Consider the following 22,124-nt stretch of genomic DNA (forward strand, 5'->3'; position numbering starts at 1 on the left):
ATCGAGTATTTTGTTCCATTTTGTTTCTGGTTTGATTTTTTTTTCTTATTTTGTCTTCTTTGTGTTTTCTATGGGTTTGTTTTATTTTTTTCTGTTGTTGGTGGTGGTGGTATGTTGTCTTTTCTCTCTCTTTCTTCTTCTTTTCTAGACATAATGATCAGATGGAGAAATTCACCGCAAAAGAAAGAACAGGAGGTGGTACTCACTGCCAGGGATTTAATCAATATGGATATAAGATGTCTGAACTAGAATTTGAAACAATGATTATAAACATACTAGCTGGGCTTGAAAAAAAGCATAGAAGACAATAGAGAATCCCTTCCTATAGAAATAGAAGAACTAAAATCCAATTAGGACAAAATTAAAAATGCTATTACTGAAATGCAGTCAAAAATGGAGGCTCTAACAGCAAGCACAAATGAGGCAGAAGAGAGACTCAGTGATTTGGAGACAAAAAGATGGAAAATAAAGATGCTGAGAAGAAGAGAGAAAGACAAATACAGGGTCACGAAGGAAGACTTTGAGAAATCAGCGATTCCATAAAGCAAATAATATCTGTATAATAGGGGTCCTTCCTGGAAGATAGAGAGGGCAGGGGCAGAAGGTTTATTTGAACAAATTGAAGCTGAGGACTTCTCTAACCTGGGGAAGGAAAAAGTCATTCAAGTCCAGGAGTCACAGAGAACCCCCAAAATCAATAAAAATAGATCAACACCTCAACATATAATAGTGAAGCTTACAAATTTCAGAGATAAAGAGAAAATCCTGAGAGCAGCACAGGACATGAGGTCTTTAACCTACAAGGATAGAAACATAACACTAGCAGCAGACCTGTCCACAGAGACCTGGCAGGCCCAAAAGTACTGGCATGATATATTTAACCTATTAAATGAGCAAAATATGCAGCCAAGAATACTTTATCCAGCAAGGCTGTCATTTAAAATAGAAAGATAAAAAGCTTCCAGAACAAACAGAAACTAAAGGAATTTGTGAGCACTAAACCATCCTGGCAAGAAATATTAAAAGGAATCCTTTGAGCAAAGAGAGAGCCCAAAAGTAACATAGACCAGAAAGGAACAGAGACAATCTATAGAAACAGCAACTTTACAGGTAATACAATGGCACTAAATTCTTATCTATCAATAATTACTCTGAATGTAAATGGACTAAACACTCCAATCAAAAGACACAGGGTATCAGATTGAATAAAAAAACAAGACCCATCAATAAGCTGTCTACAAGAGACATATTTTACTCCCAAAGACACCTCCAAATTGAAAGTGAGGGGTGGAGAACCATTTATCAAGCTAATGGACATCAACAGAAAGCTGAGGTAGCAATCATTCTATCAGACAAACTCAATTTTAAACCAAAGACTGTAATAAGAGATGAGGAAGGACACACTATCATAATAAAAGGGTCTATCCAACAAGAAGATCTAACAGTTGTAAATATTTATTCCCCTAACTTGGGAGCAGCCAAATACATAAACCAATTAATAACAAAATTAAACAAACACATTAATAATAATACAATAATAGTAGGAGACCTTATCACCCCATTCACAGCACTGGACAGATCATCTAAGTAGACAATCAACAAGAAACAAGGGCTTTGAGTGACACACTGGACCAGATGGACTTCACAGATATATTCAGAGCATTCCATCCTAAAGCAACAGAATACACATTTATCTCTAGTGCACATGGAACATTGTCTAGAATAGATCACATACAGCCTCACAAATCAGGTCTCAACTGATACAAAAAGATTGAGATTATACCATGCATATTTTCAGACCACAGTGCTTTAAAACTTGAATGCAATCACAAGAGAAAATTTGGAAGGAACACAAATACATGGAGGTAAAAGAGCATTCTACTGAAGAATGAATGGGTCAACCAGGAAATTAAAGGAATTAAAAAAAATGGAAACAAATGAAAATGAAAACAGGACAGTTCAGAACCTTTGTGATGCAGCAAAGCAGGTATTAGGAGGGAAGTGTATAGCAATACAGGCCTTTCTCAAGAAACAAGAAAAGCCTCAAATGCACAATCTAACCTTACACCTAAAGGAGCTGGAGAAAGAACAGCAAATAAAGCCTAAATCCAGCAGGAGAAGAGAAATAATAAAGATTAGAGCAGAAATCCAATGATATAGAATTAAAAAAAAAATTAGAACAGATCAATGAATCTAGGAGCTGGTTCTTTGACAAAATTAATAAGATCAAACCCCTAGCCAGATTTATCAAAAAGAAAAGAGAAAGGACCCTAATAAATAAAATCATGAATGAAAGAAGAGAGATCACAAGTAACACTGAAGAAATACACACAATTATAAGAACATATTATGAGCAATTATATGCAAACAAATTAGGCAATCTGGAAGAAATGGAGACATTCCTTCAAACATATAGACTACCAAAACTGAAACAGGAAAAAATAGAAAGCCTGAACAGACCCATAACCAACAAAGAAATGGAATCAGTAATCAAAAATCTCCCAACAAACAAAAGTCCAGGGCCAGATAGCCTCCCAGTGGAATTCTACCAAACATTTAAAGAAGAATTAATACATGTTCTTCTGAAGCTGTTTCAAAAAAATAGAAATGGAAATAAAACTTCCAAACTCTATGAGGCCAGCATTACCTTGATCCCAAAACCAGACAAAGACCCTACCAAAAAGAATTACAGACCAATATCCCTGATGAGCATGGATGCAAAAATTCTCAACAAAATACTAGCTAATGGTATCCAATGGGCACCTTACAAGGATTATTTACCGCAACAAAGAGGGATTTATTCCTGGGCTGTGAGGGTGGTTCAACATCTGCAAATCAATCAATATGATACACCACATTAATAAAAGAAAGGACAAGAACCATATGATCCTGTCAATAGATGCAGAAAAATCATTTGACAAAATACAGCATCCTTTCTTGATAAAAAACTTTCTGCAGTGTAGGGATAGAAGGTACATACCTCAATATCCTAAAAGCCATCTATGAAAAACCCACTGTGGATATCATCCTCAATGGAGAAAAATCGAGAGCTTTCCCCCTAAAGTCAGGAGCATGATGGGAATGTCCACTCTCACCACCATTGTTCAACATAGTATAGGAAGTCCTAGCCTCAGCAATCAGACAACAAAAACAAAAATAAAAAGCATCCAAATTGGCAAGGAAGAAGTCAAACTCTCACTCTTTGCCAACAACGTGATACTCTATGTTGAAAACCTAAAAGACTCCACCCCAAAATTGCTAGAACTGATACAGGAATTCAGCAAAGTCACAGGATATAAATCAATGCACAGCAGTTAGTTGCATTTCTATACACTAACAATGAGGCAGAAGAAAGAGAAATCAAGGAATTGGTCCCATTTACAGTTGCACCAAAAACAGTAAGATACCTATGAATAAACCTAACCAAACAGGTAAAATATCTGTACTCTGAAAACTAGAGAACACTTATGAAATAAATTAAGGAAGACACAAAAAATGGAAAAGCATTCCATGCTCATGGATTGGAGGAACACATATTGTTACAATGTCTGTGCTACCCAAAGCAACCTACACATTCAATGCAATCCCTATCAAAATACCATTAGCGTTTCTTCACAGAGCTAGAACAAACAATCCTAAAATTTGTATGGAACCACAAAAGACCCCAAACGGTCAAAGCAATCTTGAAAAGCAAAGCTGGAGGCATCAAATTCTGGACTTCAAGCTGTATTACAAGGCTGCAGTCATCAAGACAGTATGGTACTGGCACAAAAACAGACACACAAATTAATGGAACAGAATAGAGAGCCCAGAAATTGACCCTTAGCTCTATGGCTAACTAATCGTTGACAAAGCAGGAAAGGATATCCAATGGAAAGAAGACAGTCTCTTCAACAAATAGTGTTTGGAAAATTGGACACCACATGCAGAAGAATGAAACTGGACCACTTCCTTACACCATACATAAAAATAAACTCAAAATGGATGAAAGACCTAAATATGAGACAGGAATCCATCAAAATTCTAGCAGAGAACACAGGCAGCAACCTCTTTTAACTCAGCTGCAGAATCTTCTTGTTAGACACATCCCCAAAGGCAAGGGAAACATAAGCAAAAATGAGCTGATCATAATAAAAATTTTTAAAAAATAGAGACTTAAAAAAATGAACTATTGGGACTTCATCAGGATAAAAAGCTTTTGCACAGCAAAGGAAACAGTTAACAAAACTAAAAGGTGGGGCGCCTGGGTGGCTCAGATGGTTAAGTGTCTGCCTTCGGCTCAGATCATGATCTCAGGGTCCTGGGATCGAGCCCCACATCGGGCTCCCTGCTTGTCCCTCTCTCTCTACTGTTCCCCCTGCTTGAGCTCTCTCGCTCTGTCAAATAAATAAATGAAATCTTAAAAAACTAAAAGGCAAAATAGATGTGGTATGTATATATATACATATGTATATGTACACACACACACACACACACACACACACTGGAATTTTACTCAGCCATGTAAAAGAATGAAATCCTGCCATTTGCAATGTCATGGATGGAACTAGAGGGTATTATGCTAAGTGAAATAAGTCAGAGTAAAACAAATACCATATGATGTCACTCATATGTGGAATTTAAGAAACAAAACGATAACATAGAGGAAGATAAGGAAAAATAAGATGAAGATTGAGAGGGAGGCAAACCATAAGAGATGCTGAACTCTAGGAAACAAACTGGGGTCTGCTGGAGGGGAGGTGGGATAATTGAGTGATGGGCATTTATGAGGGCACTTGATATAATGAGCACTGGGTGTTATATGCAGCTGATGAATCCCTAAATTATACCTCTGAAACTAATAAAAAAACTTTAAGACTTCACTTGACTATCTTATATAAAGTAGCACCATCTACCAATGTTACTGCAATAGGTAATCATTTACAGGTTTTTGCTTTTTGTGTGTTTCTCCTACTGGAATTTTTCTCTCATGAGAGCAGGAGCTGTTTTGGTCTTGTTCATTAATGTATTAGTAATACCTTATACAATGTATGCCACATAGTACAGGCCCTCAATAAATATTTTTTGAATAAATGGATTGATTAGCAGTGATTAGTTTTAGTAGATGAGGCAGAGGGAAATGTGTAAGGTAAGTCAGTCTCAGGTTTCTGTCTGTACATCTGTGTGGGTTGTGGTAAGGAATGTGGCATGAGGAATACATTTTCAGATATGCTAATGAGTTGGGAGTGCCTCAAGGAAACCTAGTATAATGGGTGTCCAGCATGAAGTTCTGGAACTTAGCAGGAAGACATTGATTGGGGCAGACTGTGGCATTATCAACCTCAAGACAGTAGCTGGAATGAAGTGGGACTGGATGAGATGGTTCAGTAGGAGTTTTGTACACCTACTTTTAAGGTCTCTGCATATATTGCCTTTAAATATTGTTTATTTTTCACAGTTTTATGTTTTCTATGCTTTCACTTTTTCTCCTTTGAGATTAATGTTCTGTCATTTGTTCTTTTTTCCTGGATAGTTGATGGACATGCCTGTCCTTTATAAGGAGTAATAATAGACATAAAGGTAGTATTTGTTTTTTTATTTTCATAGGAATTCACAATGGAGAAGGATACCATCATGGCAGTAAAAAACTTATCTTTCAATGTATATAAGGGGCAAATTACTGTTCTTCTGGGACCTAATGGGACAGGAAAGACTACCACCTTATCAATTCTCACAGGTAAGTTTTCAGGGTCACCCTGATCACAGATACTGTGCATCAAACTCTGAAGCTTCTGTGTACCCTCTTAACATTGACATCATTGTTATTTAAGTTATACACACAGTTGTTGATTAATTCACACTTTTTAAAAATTTTATTTTATTATGTTATGTTAATCACCATACATTACATCATTAGTTTGTGATGTAGTGTTCCATGATTCATTGTTTGCATATAACACCCAGTGCCCCATTCAATACGTGCCCTCTTTAATACCCCATCACCAGGTTAACCCATCCCCTCACCCCCCTCCCCTCTAGAACCCTCAGTTTGCTTCTCAGAGTCCATAGTCAATTCACACTCTTCTTAAAGTACAAATCATTTGTTGTAAAGTTTAAAAATCAGTATTTATTTTTGCATCTCACATGCATCTTCTTCATAATATACTGTTCTCATTGGTGAATGCAAAGAGCCTCTTCTTTTTAATTTTTATTCCTTTATTTTCTTTTGTCTTACTTTCCCTTTTATTCCCCTGCCCCTTCATAGGAAACCCATTCTAATTCAAGTTACATAGTTTTCATTGTAAAATGTATAATATATATTCTTATGAATGGATTTTTATATTTATTTAAAAAATTTCAATTAACAAAACTAAAAGGCAACGCTACGGAATGGAAGAAGATATTTGGAAATGACATTACAGATAAAGGGCTGGTATCCAAGATCTATAAAGAACTTCTCAAACTCAACACCCAAAAAACAAATAATCCAGTCAAGAAATGGGCAGAAGACATGAACAGACACTTCTCCAAAGACATACAAATGGCCAACAGACACATAAAAAAATGTTCAACATCACGTGCCATCAGGGAAATACAAATCAAAACCACAATGAGATACCACCTTACACCAGTCAGAATGGCTAAAATTAACAAGACAGGGAACAACAAATGTTGGTGAGGATGTGGAGGAAGGGAAACCCTCTTACACTGTTGCTGGGAATGCAAGTTGGTACAGCCACTCTGGAAAACATTATGGAGGTTCCTCAGAATGTTAAAAATAGAGCTACACTATGACCCAGCAGTTGCACTCCTGGGTATTTACCCCAAAGATACAGATGTAATGAAAAGAAGGGGCACATGCATGCCGATGTTCATAGTAGCAATATCCACAATAGCCAAACTGTGGGAGGAAGCTGGGATACCCTTCGAAAGATGAATGGATAAAAACGTGGCCCATATATACAATGGAATATTACTCAGCCATCAGAAAGGATGAATATCTACCATTTACATTGACATGGATAGAACTGGAGAGTATTATGCTAAGTTGAAATAATCAGAGAAACACAATTATCATATGGTTTCACTCATATGTGGAACATAAGGAATAGTGTAGAGGACAATGGGATAGGGGGAAAACTGGGAAGAAATCAGAGAGGGAGACAAACCATATGAGACTCTTGACTCTGGGAAACAAACTGAGGGTTGCAGAAAGGGAGGTGGGTGGGGATAACTGCCTGATGGGCATTAAGGAGGGCATGTGATGTGATGAGCACTGGGTGTTATCCTGAACTGATGAATCATTGACCATTATATCAAACACCAATGATGTACTATACCTTGGCTAATTGAATTTAAATTAAAAAATTTCAAACATTCATCCAGGATGAAAGATTTTATACCCTTACACCTACCATCTAGATTCTACTATTTTAATATTTTACTGCACTTGTCACATATCTATTGATCCCATTTTTAGGCATCTCAAAATTAATTTTAGATGTTAGTATGCTTTTTACTAAACAATTTGATATGAATATTTTAACTAAATTTTTCTTTTGGTGTAAAATTTTATTATGATGAAACACTTAAATTTTAAGTGTTTATTTGCTGAATTTTGACATGCATACATCTCTGTAATCCAATTGCCTGTTAAGCTGGAGAAATTCACTACAATCCCAGAAAATTCTCACTCTACTCAAGTTATCCACTTGTAATTCATAGCAACCAGTACATTTCAGATGAGGCAATAATAACTTCATTCATATCATCAATGTATACTGATAAGCCAGATATTTGTTTTTTTTAATAAGGATTTAAGGTATTATCTATTTATTTATTTATTTATTTATTAATGTTTCAAGTTTTATTTAAATTCCACTTAGTTAACCTATAGTGCAATACTAGATTCAGGAATAGAATTTAATGATTCATTATGTACATAAAACACCCAGTGCTCATCACAGCAAATGACCTCCTAAACCCATCACCCACTTAGCACATCCCCAGCCTACCTCCCCTCCAGCTACCCTCAGTTTGTTCTGTATAGTTAAAGAGTTTCTTATGATAGGCTTCCCTCTCTTTTATTTCCCTTCCCATATGTTCATCAGTTTTGTTTCTTAAATTTCACATAAGTGAAATCATTTGGTATTTGTTTTTCTCTGACTCACTTATTTCACTTATAATGGTACACACTAGCTCCATCCTCGTCATTACACATGGCAAAATTTCATTCTTTTTGGTGACAGAATAATATTCTATTGTATATATATGCCACATCTTCTTTACCCATTCATCGGTTGATTGGCAATTGGGCTCTTTCCATAGTTTGGCTATTGCTGATAATGCTGCTATAAACATCAGGGTACATGTATCCCTTTAAATCAGTATTTTTGTATCATTTAGGTAAATACCTAGTAGTGCAATTGCTGGGTCATAAGGTAGTTCTATTTTTAACTTTTTGAGGCACCTCCATATTGTTTTCCAGAGTGTCTGCACCAGTTTGTATTCCCACCAACAGTGTAAAAGTGTTCCCCTTTGCATCCTCACCAAAATCAGTTGTTTCTTATGTTGTTAATTTTAGCCATTCTGACAGGTGTGAGGTGGTACCTCATCATGGTTTTGATTTGTATTTCCCTGATGGCCAGGTGATGTTGAGCATGTTTTCATGTATCTGTTAGCCATCTGGATGTCTTCTTTGGAAAAGTGTCTATTCATGTCTTCTGCCCATTTCTTAACTGGATTATGTTTTTTCGGTTTTGAGTTTGAGAAGTTCTTTATAGATTTTGGATACTAACCCTTTATCAGATATATCATTGAGAATATTTTTTCCCATTCCAAAGTTTGCCTTTTAGCTTTGTTGATTGTTTCCTTTGCTGTGCAGAAGCTTTTTATCCTAAGGAAGTCCCAGCAGTTGATATTTGCTTTTGTTTCCTTTGTCTCTGGAGACATCTCTAGTAAGTTGCTATGGCTGATGTCAAAGAGGTTGCTGCCTTTGTTCTCCTCTAGGATTTTAATGTTTCCTGTCTCACATTTAGATCTTTCATCCATTTTGAGTTTATTTTTTGTATGCTGTAAGAAAGTGGTCCATTTCATTCTTCTGCATGTTGCTCTCCAGTTTTCCCAACCCCGTTTGTTATAGAGACTGTCTTTTTTCTGTTGGATAGCCTTTCATACTTTGTCGAAGATTAGTTGACCATGCAGTTGTGGGTCCATTTCTGGGTTCTCTATTCTGTTTCATTGATCTGTGTCTGCTTTAGTGCCAGTATCATACTATCTTGACGACTACAGCTTTGTAATACAGCTTGAAGTCTGAAATTTGATGCCTCCAGCTTTTCTTTTTTTTTTCTTTTCTATTTCTTTATTTTTTTATTATGTTAAGTTAGCCACCATATGGAACATCATTAGTTTTTGATGTAGTGTTCAATGATTATGTTGGCTATTTGGGGTCTTTTGTGGTTCCATACAAATTTTTGGATTGTTTGTTCTAGCTCTCTGAGAAATGGTAATGGTGTTTTGATAGGAATTGCATTAAATGTGTAGATTGCTTTGGGTAGTATAGACATTTCAACAATATGTGTTCTTTCAATCCATTAGCATAGAATGTTTTTCCATTTCTTTGTGTCCTCTTCAATTTCTTTCATAAGTGTTCTCTAGTTTTCAATTCCTTGATTTCTCTTTCTTCTGCTTCATTATTCATCTATAGAAACTCAACAGATTTCTGTATGTTGATTTTGTATCGTGTGACTTTACTGAATTCCTGTGTCAGTTCTAGCAACTTTTTGGTGGAATCTTTTGTGTTTTCTACATAGAGATCATGTCATCTGTGAATAGTAAAAGTTTGACTTCTTCCTTGCCAGTTTGGATGCCTTGTATTTCTTTTTGTTGTCTGATTGCTGAGGCTAGGACTTCCAGTGCTATGTTAAGTAACAGTGGTGAGAATGGACATCCTTGTCTTGCTCCTGACCACAGAGGAAAATCTCTCAGTTTTTCCCCATTGAGGATGATATTCACTGTGGATCTTTCATATATGGCCTTTATGATGTTAAGTTCCCTCTATCCCTACTTTGTTCAGGGTTTTTATCAAGAATGGGTGCTACACTTTGTCAAATGCTTTTTTCTGCATCTATTGAGAGGATCTTTTGGTTCTTTTCCTTTCTTTTATTAATGCATAATATCGTTTTGATTGATTTATCAGTGAATATTGAACCACCCTTGCAGCCCAGGAATAAATCCCACTTGATTATGGTGAATGATTCTTTTAATGAACTGTTGGATTTGATTTGCTGGTATCTTGTTGAGAATTTTTGCATCCATGTTCATCAGGAACATTGGCCTGTAATTCTCCTTTTTAGTGGGGTCTTTGTTTGGTGTTGGAATCAAGGTAATGTTATCCTTGTATAATGAGTTTGGAAGTTTTCCTTCCATTTCGATTTTTTGGAACAGTTTGAGAAGAATAGCTGTTAATTCTTCTTTAAATGTTTGGTAGAATTTCCCAGGAAGCCATCTGGCCTTCGACTTTTGTTTGCTGGGAGGGTTTTTTTTTTTTTTAAGTTTATTTATAACCCCGTGTGGGCCTTGAACTCACGACCCTGAGAGCATACTCTACTAACTGAGCTAGCCAGGTTCCCCTGTTGGGAGATTTTTGATTATTGATTCAATTTCTTTGCTGGTTATAGGTCTGTTCAAATTTTCTATTTCTTCCTGTTTCAGTTTTAGTAGTTTATAGGTTTCTAAGATTGTATCCCTTTCTTCCTGGTTGTCCAGTTTGTTGGCATATAATTTTTCATAATATTCTCTTATGATTGTATGTATTTCTCTGCTTTTGCTTGTGATCTCTCCTTTATTATTTGTTATTTTATTCATTTGGGCCCTTTCTCTCTTCTTTTTGATAAGTCTGGCAAGCGGTTTATTGATCTTATTAATTCTTTCAAAGAACCAGCTCCTAGTTCTACTGGGCTTTTTGTTTGTTTTTTTCTTTCTTTTTTTTAAGATTTCATTTATTTATTTGATGGAGAGAGAGAGAGAGCAAGCACAAGCAGATGGGGGAGTGGCAGAGGGAGAAGCAGGCTCCCCACTGAGCAGGGAGCCCGACATGGGGCTCGATCCCAGGGCCCTGGGACACAACCCGAGCAGAAGGCAGACACTTAACCGACTGAGCCACCCAGGTGCCTCCCCCACTTTTTTTTGTTTCTATATCATTTATTTTTGCTCTGATCTTTATTATTTCCCTTCTTCTGCTGGCTTTAGGCTTTATTTTTCTAGCTCCTTTGGGTATAAGGTTAGGTTCTGTATTTGAGATTTTTCTTGCTACTTGAGACGGGCCTGTACTGCTATATACTTCCCTCTTAGGACTGCTCTTGCTGCATCCCAAAGGTTTGGAAACATATTTTCATTTGTTTGCATGTATTTTGTTTTTTCTTCTTTAATTTTCTGGTTAACCTATTCATTCTTTAGTAGGATGTTCTTTAACCTCCATATATCTGTGGTCTTTCCAAATTTTTTTTCTTGTGGTTGACTTCAGGATTCATAGTGTTGTGGTCTGAAAATATGCATGGTATGATCTCGGTCTTTTTTTACCTGTTGAGGGTTGATCTGTGACCCAGTATGTGATCTATTCTGGAGAATGCTCCATATGCACTCAAAAAGAATGTGTATTCTGCTGCTTTAAAATGAAATGCATCTGTTAAGTCCATCTGGTCTAGTATATCATTCAAAGCCATGTTTCCTGTTCATTTTCTGGTTAGATGATCTGTCCATTGCTGGAAGTGGGGTGCTAAAGTCCCTTGCTTTTTTGTATTATTATCAGCAAGTTTCTTTATGTTTGTTATTAAATGATCGATATGTGTGCTCACAAGTTGGGGGCATAAATATTTACAATTGTTAGATCTTGTTATTGGATAGACCCCTTTATGATAATATAGTGGTGCCCTTCTTCATCTCTTGTTACAGTCTTTGGTTTAAAATCTAGTGTGTCTGACATAAATATAGCTACCCTGGCTTTCTTTTAATATCCATTAGCATGATAAATGGTTCTCTATCCCCTCACTTTATAAAGATTTTATTTATTTATTTGAGAGAGAGAGAGAGCGAGAGAGAGTGAGAGAGAGCATGTGTTGGGGGGGCAAAGGGAGAGGGAGAAGCAGGCTCCCCACTGATCAGGGAGCCCAAAGTGGGTCTCAATCCCAGGGCCCTGGGATCATGATGCAAGCCAAAGGCATTCACTTAAATGATAGAGCCATCCAGGTGCCCCCCATCCCCTCACTTTCAATCTGCATGTGTATTTAGGTCTAAAATGATTCTCTTGTAGCCAGCATATTGGTGGGTCTTATTATTTTATTCATTCTGATACCCTATGTCTTTTGATTGGGACATTAAGTCCATTTACATTCAGTGTGATTATTGATAGATATGAATTTAGTGCCATTGTATTACCTGTGGTGTCATCTTTCTTTTTTTTTTTTAAATTCTAGTCACTTTTTTTTTTTTAGATTTTATTTATTTTTGACAGAGAGAGTGTACAAGCAGGGGGAGCAGCAGTCAGAGGTAGAGGGAGAAGCAGGCTCCCTGCCCAGCAGGGAGCCTGATGTGGGGCTTGATCCCAGGACCCTGGGATCATGACCTGAGCCAAAGGCAGATGCTTAACAGTCTGAGCCACCCAGGTGCCCCTGGAGATTTTTCTGTTCCTTTCTAGTCTTTGTCACATTTGGTCTTTCTTTTCCACTCATGAGTCCCCTTTAATATTTCTTGCAGGGCTGTCTTAATGCTCATCTACTCCTTTAGTTATTGTTTGGGAAACTATCTCTCCTTCTGTCCTGAATTAACAGCCTTGCTGGATAAAATATTCTTGGCTCCATGTTTTTCCCATTCAGCATGTTGAATATATCATGCTACTTTCTTCTGGCTTGCCAAGTTTCTGTGGACAGATCAGCTTCTAACTTTGTTTTCCGTTGTAAGTTAAGGATTTCTTTTCCCTTGCTGCTTTTAGGATTTTTTTTTCCTTATCTCTGTTTTTTGCGAATTTTACCTCGATGTGTCTTGGCGTTGGCCTGCTTTTGTTGATTTTGATTTTGGACATCTGTTTCTTTTCCCAGATTAGGGAAGTTTTCAGCTTTAATGTGCTCAAATAAACCCTCTCCCCCTTCCACCCCCTCTTCTTCTGGGACTCCTGTGATATGAATGTTATTACACTTTATGGAGTTGCTGAATTCCCTAAGTATATATTCATGATCCCGTATTTTTTTCCCTCTTCTTTTCAGCATTGTATTCCATAATTTTGTCTTCTGTATCACTTATTCGTTACTCTGTTTCTTGCATTCTTGTGGTCATTATATCCAGTTGGTTTTGCATCTCAGTTATAGCAGTTTTTATTTTGGCCTGACTAGTTTTAGGTCTTTTATCTCTGCCCTAAGGGACTCCCTGGGTCTACTATGCTTTTCTTAAGCCCAGGTAGTATCCTTATGCTTGTTTTTAAATTCTAGATCAGGCATATTCTCATATCTGTTTTGATTATATCCCTGGCTGTGACCTTTTCTTGTTCTTTCTTTTGGGATTAATTCCTCCACCCTGACATTTTGTCTAGGTCTCTGTCTTCTTCTGTGTGTTAGGAAAGCCTCTTATGTTTTCCACTCCTGAGAGTAATGGCTCTGAGAGGTCATATATTGTCCAGGGCCTGGTGCTTCAGGAAATGTTTCTGGTGTATGTTGTGTGCACTCTACTGCTGTGTTTTGGCTGTGTTAACTGTTCATAGCCTCAGTCATCCTATCCCATTTTATTGTACGAGGGAGTTCCTGTATAATTTTCTTGAAATGGATGTGTTGGTGACATTGTGTCAGAAAACACTGGTACTGTTCCTCTTTCAGACACCATGCATTAAAGTGTGATAACTCTATTTATTGTACATGTGTCTCACCTACCACTAGACAAAATAATGCCAGAAGTCAGATATACAAAGTTAGGGGCATTCCAACCCACTCTCTGCCCCATCTTATGTTAATATCATTAATAATGACACTTCGTTAAAAATGAAAAATCTGGGACAAATGTTAAATGGATTAGAGGGCCTAGCAACAAGAGCAAAGGAGAACGTTTAATTACCCTAAATGTAATGGACAATCTTGAATACATTTTTCCTTTTCCGAGTGTTTTTTAAATTTTTTTACATTATTATTATTTGTTCAGAGCATCGTGGGGGAGGGGCAGAGGGAGAAAGAGAATCTCAAGCAAACTATGGGCTAGGCTCAGGGCCTCACATGGGGCTCAGTCTCACAATCCTGAGATCATGACCTGAGCTGAAATCAAGAGTTGGATGCTTAACTGAGCCACCCAGGTGCCCCTCAGAGTGTACTTTTTAAAGTAGAATTATTTTTTTAAAGATTTATTTTATTTATTTTAGAGAGAGAGAATGCAGTGGGGTTGGGGAGGAGATAGAAACACAAGCAGACTCCACACTGAGCAGGGATCCCAACACAGGGCTTGATCCCATGACCCTGAGAGCAGATCTGAGCCAAAACCAAGAGTCCAATGCTCAACCAACTGCCCACCCAAGTGCCCATTAAAGTAGAATTATTGAGTTGTGGAACTTAAGAAGTTTTGTAACTATATTTAGTATGTTATCAACTGTTTCACCGGAAAACTGGCCCAGTTGCCATCTATGCATAAATGTTATGCAAACATTTTTAGACTATTACATGTGATTACGTTTTATCTTCCAACAAAATTTTAACTTCTAGAGGGTAGGGGTTCCACATTCTGAATTTTTCATTAAAAAAAAATCAACCACAGTGTTCATAATGCTGTGCTCAGATCATAGTATGGCTCACATATGTTGTCAAATGGCAGACAGCAGTACTAGAATATTGGAACAACAAATTCTTCAAAACATTTTATATTACTCAGGTAATTAATATTATTTTGTACTCATTGAAAACTAGAATATATGGATAAGCAAAAAATAAAGGAAAAATTATTTCTTTCCCCATCACCAGACCATTTATATTTACCAGACTATTACTTCTATAGAAGACTCTGATAACTTCTTTTAGTAATCCTTACGTAGACTGAAGTTTAGGTGCTAATGGACAGTGTGTTGTCAGGTTCTCTCACAGAGGCTAAGCTTCTGTCATGTCTTCTGCTTAATTCCAGGTTTGACTCTTCCTACAAGTGGAAAGGTGTATATTAGTGGATATGATATCTCAAAAGACATGGTTCACATCAGGAATAACTTGGGCTTTTGCCCCCAGGATGACATATTGTTTTCAGAATTGACAGTATCAGAACATCTCTATTTCTACTGTGTGGTGAGTCAGAGAGATGTTCTTTTCCTCCACTCTTCATATGCTTCAGGCAGTGTGACCAAGGATCAACATCCTTACCCTAATTTAGTGGAAGGTTTTTTGGCATTGTTCTTTTAAAACCATAAAGGAAGGCAAAAGGAAGAAGAATTGTCTTGTATATAGATAAATGTGTAAAAGAAGTTCTGATGTAAGAATTTTTTTAAGTATAAAGTTGGAAGCACCATGTAAACACTGGCCCTATCTTTCTAGATAAAAGGAGTACCTCCAGAGATACGTCTCACAGAAGCTAATAAAATGCTGACTTCTTTTGGCCTGCTGGAAAAGCATGATGCACTTGCAAAGTCACTGAGTGGAGGAATGAAGCGCAAACTCTCCATCATTATAGCACTTATAGGAGGTTCCAAGGTAAAGAATGGTTAACATGAGTCCCTGCTCCAGCTGATAAGTGAAACTCACCTGACACAAACCTAAGAGCTGATACGAATCTAACTTTCTAAAAGGAAGTTCCAAAATGATAATCAGAGGGGATTCCCATTATTGACCAGGTGGTGTAATGTGGTTATGGGGTTTAAAATTACTATTAATTTTGCAGAGTTCTTAATATAATGTAGTGTAAATTATGTATCTTAACTTAAATATGGCCCCCATAAATAGTAAGTTATCCCATAAGGGACACAGCATGGATCATGGAATTGTTCTTCTGGTCTTTAGGTGGTGATACTTGATGAGCCAACATCTGGCATGGACCCAGTCTCAAGGAGATTCACCTGGAATGTCCTTCAGCAGTATAAACATGATCGTACCATCTTACTGACCACCCACCACATGGATGAAGCTGATGTCCTGGGTGACCGTATAGCCATCATGGTGAAGGGATCCCTGCAGTGTTGTGGCTCTTCAATTTTCCTGAAAAGAATATATGGTCTCTCCTTTTGATCATTGTTTGGATGCTAATGGCTTAATAATATTATTTTAACATGATTATTATTTGTGTCACTCTACACAGGTCTTCAAAAGCTTCCTGTGTCCTATTATGTTAGATCTAAACTATTGAAATCAACTCTTTGTAATTTAGACAGTTCCTGTCTATTTAATTACTTCTGATTATTACTTAATAAGTATATTTTAACTTGGAAAATATTCTTTGTTGACTCCACAAAAGTCATGTTTATTTCTTTCATGTAGCTTCTACTGAAGTGTTAAACTTGTTGCAGGAGTAAAATAATGCTTCTGAGGGATTTGGTACATAGATTCATGGCTTGGAGAGGAGAAAAATCAGTGACTAGAAATTTCTGACCGTTTTCAATCAAATCAATATCAAACTTCTAGTGTAATGAGTTAAATGCTTTCAAGTTTATTTTCATGAATATTCCTGAGATGTGGCACTTGATCAACAAGAATTTATTGAACAGAAAATGACCAAACTGTGGACTAAAATTGTCTTGACTTTGATAAATATATAGTCTGGTTAGTCAGTAAAACTGGTACATTGAAAATGAACAATACAAAAATCTATATAATTGGTTCTGAAATTAACATGGCTCAAAGCAGTGAGTGCTTCAAAATTGGGAGGAGACAAATTAATGAGAATAGTTAAACATGATACCATTCCATTAATCATGAATTCAGTATTTGAATTCATTCACCCAACTCACATTTATTACAGGTGAGTTATTCACGTTTACACACATAACCTCATCTAATCTTTATGACATCACCATTTTTATGAAGCAGAACACTGGGGCTCATATTAAGTAATGTATTCAAACCATGGGAGTAACTGGACCTGGGTCCCTCTGACACCACGGCCCATGCTTTGCATTCTCATATGCTACCACTTCCCCATCAAAGAGGATGTTGGGTTTTAAATAGTCAATTTGGTGAATGTCAGAAAGAGAGGGACTCATATTATTGAATGCTTTTGCACTTACATATGAGGATATAGAAATTGATATTTCCATAGTAGGTTAGTTGTAGACACAAAAGTATTACTCAAATATATTAATTATCCATAGAGTGTCTTCAGTTGTAGGCTTTATAAAGGCAATGGAGAAAAGAACACAGATTTTAAGGAAATTGGATAAGTAAGTAAGAGCAAGAGGATAAAAATGGGCCTTTTTTACCCCTGGAACAATGAGGAAGTCAGCCTGGATCAGAAGGTTTTTTGGGAGGATCAATAAGAAATTAAATTTGATGATCAGGGGTAGAAAATGGAAGGGCACTAAAAAAAACAAGAGTGGTTTTCATTAGATGGACAAATGTACATAGAGGAAGAAGTTAGAAATAGTGGATTCAAAGGCTCCATTCTAGTATATAACAGTAAACCACCTTAAAATGATGAATGATAAAATAAGAGCAACAAGACCAGAAAGATAAGTACGTGTGTATACTTACACACAGATGTGTGCACAAACATGCACATGAACATGTGCATGTGTATAAAATCCTGAACAGATCAGGCAGACTTGGCATCGGAAGTCCACACAGCCTGTATGACAAAGTAAAGACTTCCTAGTAGGTGAGGTGAAATTTTACAGTTTTCATTCATTAATATAGTGAAGTAAAAGTTTCTACTTTTGACGTGTCTGAAATGTGGTGAGTAAGCATTAAGTATTTAAAGAATGATGGAAGGAAGAAAATCCAAAAAAGATATAAAAAATTAAAACTTTAACAAGTTTAAATTCTGGTCAGAATATGAAACCTATACATCGAAAGGTTAAAGAGGGGCGCCTGGGTGGCTCAGTTGGTTAAGCGACTGCCTTCGGCTCAGGTCATGATCCTGGAGTCCCGGGATCGAGTCCCGCATCGGGCTCCCTGCTCGGCAGGGAGTCTGCTTCTCCCTCTGACCCTCTTCCCTCTTGTGCTCTCTCTCTCTCATTCTCTCTCTCAAATAAATAAATAAAATCTTTAAAAAAAAAAAAAAGAAAGGTTAAAGAGTCAGGAACTGACTAAGAGGAATGACTTGAAGGTAATTTGAAATCCATTTGCTCCTAAGCACAAACATGATTCCTCTTATCAAATTAAAAATCAGGTCACATTTTCCCTTTGTGTAGTCTCCATTGTTTTTGTCATTAATCACTGAAGAAAAGAGTATTTGTTTTCTTGTGTATTTGTTATATGGGAAATATATTTTTCCTTAGTTTACATAAGAAAATGTCAGAATGGAAGCTATAATAAATAACACTGAGAAACTAAAAAAAAAAATGAAATTTTTAACAGGCAAGAGACTGTTGTTAGGGGGAGGGAGTGTTTAATTTGGAAGGTTACATTTTTAAAATTTTTATTTTTAAATGGATGTTTTCAGGTGTGGGATACCACATAATTATGGTGAAGGAGCCTCATTGTAATGTTGAAGAAATTATTCGAGTGGTTGATCAACATGTACCTGAAGCCAGATTGGAGAACAATGTTGCAGCTGAATTATCATTTATCCTACCCAAAGAATACACACACAGGTATGGATCCAGAGAATGTTAGATAAATGGTTTTTGGTTACCAGAAATAACTATTATTTTTCCAGATTTCCTTGGGCTTGGCAAGTAGATTCTTTCTGGTTGCCACTTGACTAATTATAGTCAAAAATTTACCTTCCAAGGCAGCCAGTGAGAGAGGCTGTTACTAGTCTGCGGCTCCGGTGTGATTTAGGCCTTGAAGCCCCAGAGGTTTCAGCATTGTGAGCTCAGTCGGGGCAGGGTATGACCTGTCAGCCTCTACATTCTGGCCTGATGGAAGAGTTTTTCAAGTTGTATATGCTATGAAGGCTGTGGAAAATAGTAGTACAGCTATTGGAATCAGATGTAAAAATGGCATTGTCTTTGGGGTAGAAAAACTAATCCTTTCTAAGCTTTACAAAGAGGGTTCCAACAAATGACTTTTTAATGTTGATTGGCTTTTGGAATGGCACTAGTAGGTTTGTTGGCAGATGCTCATTCTTTAGCAGACATTGCAAAAGAAGCTTCCAACTTTTTCCATTAAAATGTCTTGCAGAGAGAGTGGCCATGTATATACATGCATATACACTGTACAGTGCTGTTAGACCTTTGGGCTCTGGCTTCATGTTAGGGTCTTACAGTGTGACAGTGCACAGCTCTACATCAGGGTTTCATATGGCAGTTGGGGCTGTGCCATTGGCAAAGCCAGGCAAACTGCAAAACACAGAAACTAAGGGAAGAGGAAATTTATCATAAACTTCCAGGGACTGTGCCAACTTCATCTTCTTGCAAGATGTAATTACTAGCTTCATATTCCCTTAAAGCAAGCTTGTTGGCATTCTCAAAAGAAGATAAATAGAGGGGAACTTCTTCAACTGGGTAAGGAATATCTACAAAAAGCCTATAGCTAACATCATATCAGTGGTGAGAAACTCTAAATTTCCCATTAGTATCAGGAACATAGGGAGGAAGTCCCTTCTCACCACAGCTTTCCAACATTATGCTGAAAGTCCCAGCTAATGTAATAAGAAAAGACAAGGAAATGTATGTAGATTGGGAAGGAAGAAATAAATCTTTGTTTACAGATGACACAATCATCTTATACAAAATGTCTGAAAGAATTGACCAAAAAACCCTCCTGGAATTAATAAGTGATTATAGCAAAGATGCAGTATCCAAAGTTAATATGCAAAAGTAAATCACTTTCCTATATATGGTCAATGAACAAATGTATTTCGAAATTATAAACACACTTCTAAAATTTAACACCTCCAAAAATGAAATGCTTAGGTATTAAGTCTACCAAATATATGCAAGTTCTATATGAGGAAAACTACCAAAGTTGGATGAATGAAATAGAAAAACTAAAAAATGAGATATTTTATGTTTATGAATAGGAAGACTCAGTATTGTTAGGTGTCAGTTTTTCCCAACTTGCTCTATAGATTCAATGCAATCCTTTTTTTTTTTTTTTTTCAAATAGGCTCCATGCCCAGCATGGGGCTCAAACTCACAGTCCTGAGATCAAATCCTGAGCTGAGATCAAGAGTCAGACCCTCAACCGACTGAACCACCAGGCACTCCTTGATTCAATGCAATCCTAATCAAATTCCCAATAAGTTACTTGATGGATATCAACAAATTGATTCTAAAGTTTATATGGAGAGGCAAAAGACCCAAAATAGGCAACACAGTATTGAAGGAGAACAATGTTGGAGGACTGACACTAACCAATTTCAAGACTTGCTGTAAATCTTCCATAATCATGACAGTGTGATATTAGTGAAAGAATAGAAAAATAGATCAGTGGAACAGAACAGCATGTCCAGAAATTGACCAACATAAATATAGTCAACTGATCTTTGTCAAAGGAGCAAAGGCAATACAATGGAGAAAAGATAGTCTCTTCAACAAATGGTGCTAGAACATCCATACACAAAAAAATCTAGACACATATCTTACACCCTTCACAAAAATTAACTCAAAATGGATCGTAGGTCTAAATGTAAAATGAAAAACTATAAAATGGCTAGAAGATAATCTAGGAGAAAACATAGATGCCCTTCGGTATGGCAATGAGTTTTTAGATACAACACCAACAGCATGATCTCTGAAAGAAATCATTGAAAAGCTAGACTTTATTAAAATGAAAAACTTGCTCTGTGATGGGCATCCACAGAATTAGAAGATAAGCCACAGATTGGGAAAAATTTGCAGAAGACATATCTGATAAAGGGCTGTTATCCAAAATATTCGGAGAACTCTTAGAACACAACAATAAGAAAACATGCAACCCAACTTAAAAATGCGCCAAAGACTTTTTTAAAAAGATTTATTTATTTTAGAGAGAGAGAGAGAGAGAGAAAGAGAGCATGCAGGGGAGAGGGGCAGCAGGAGAGGAAGACAGAGAATCCCAAGCAGACTATGCACTGAGTCCAGAGCCCAACACAGGGCTCAATCTCATGACCCATGAGATCACAACCTGAGCCAAAACCAAGAGTCTGATGCTTAACTGACTGAGCCCTAAAAATGGGCCAAAGACTTTAACAGACACCTCACCAAAGAAGACATAGGGGTGGCAGATAAATATATGAAAAGATGTTCACCTCATATCAAGTAAATGCAAATTAAAACAATAATTAGATACCACTACACACTGATTAGAACAGCCAAAATCTGGAACACTGACAACACCAAATACTGACAAGGATGTGGATTCAACAAGGACTCATTTATTGCTTGACAGAATGTAAAATGGCACAACCACTTTGGAAGACAATTTGGTGGTTTTCTACAAAACTAAACATACCCTTACCATTTGATTCAGCAATCACATGCCTTGGTATGTATCCAAAGTAGGTAAAAACTTACATAAAAAACCTGCACATGGATATTTATAGCAGCTTTATTCATAATTGCCAAGACTTGGAAGCAAACAAGATGTCCTCAGTATGTGAGTGGATAAACTATGGTTCATCCTGACAATGGAATATTATTCAGCATTTCACAGAAATGAGCTATCAAACTGAGGAGACATGGAGAAACCTTAAATGCATATTATTAAGTGAAAGAAGCCAATCTGAAAAGGCTACATATACTAGATGATTTCAACTGTATGACATTCTGAAAAAGGCAAAACTAGAGAAACAATGAAAAGATCAGTGGTTGCCAAGGGTGTAGGTGGGGTGAGATAAATAGGCACAGATATTTAGGGCAGTGAAAAAACTCTGTAATAAAATGATAGGATATATGCCATTATACATTTGTCCAAACCATTGAATATATAGCACCAAGAGTAAACCTTTGAGTAAACTGTGGTTGTTAGGTGATTATGATATGTCAATGAAGGCTCATTTTTGGTGAAAAAAAATGTAACATTCTGGTGAGTGATAATGATAGTGGGGGTGGCTATGTATGT

The 22,124-nt window shown here is 36.8% G+C and overlaps 1 protein-coding gene and 1 pseudogene across 1 annotated transcript in view; both read left to right on the forward strand.

The window, feature by feature from the left end:
• The window catches only part of LOC113932779 (ATP-binding cassette sub-family A member 3-like), a 192,146-nt gene that overhangs the window by 85,029 nt on the left and 84,993 nt on the right, over nucleotides 1-22,124 (forward strand). Inside the window, exons 12-16 of the mRNA XM_027612191.2 lie at nucleotides 5,587-5,716; nucleotides 15,124-15,278; nucleotides 15,525-15,680; nucleotides 15,987-16,197; nucleotides 18,580-18,730. Coding sequence (XP_027467992.2) covers nucleotides 5,587-5,716; nucleotides 15,124-15,278; nucleotides 15,525-15,680; nucleotides 15,987-16,197; nucleotides 18,580-18,730 — 803 coding nt within the window. The remainder of the gene's footprint in view (nucleotides 1-5,586; nucleotides 5,717-15,123; nucleotides 15,279-15,524; nucleotides 15,681-15,986; nucleotides 16,198-18,579; nucleotides 18,731-22,124) is intronic.
• Nucleotides 18,746-19,440, forward strand: LOC113931981 (annotated as a pseudogene).

Source organism: Zalophus californianus, chromosome 10, assembly GCF_009762305.2.
Source record: "Zalophus californianus isolate mZalCal1 chromosome 10, mZalCal1.pri.v2, whole genome shotgun sequence".
NCBI classification, from domain to species: domain Eukaryota; kingdom Metazoa; phylum Chordata; class Mammalia; order Carnivora; family Otariidae; genus Zalophus; species Zalophus californianus.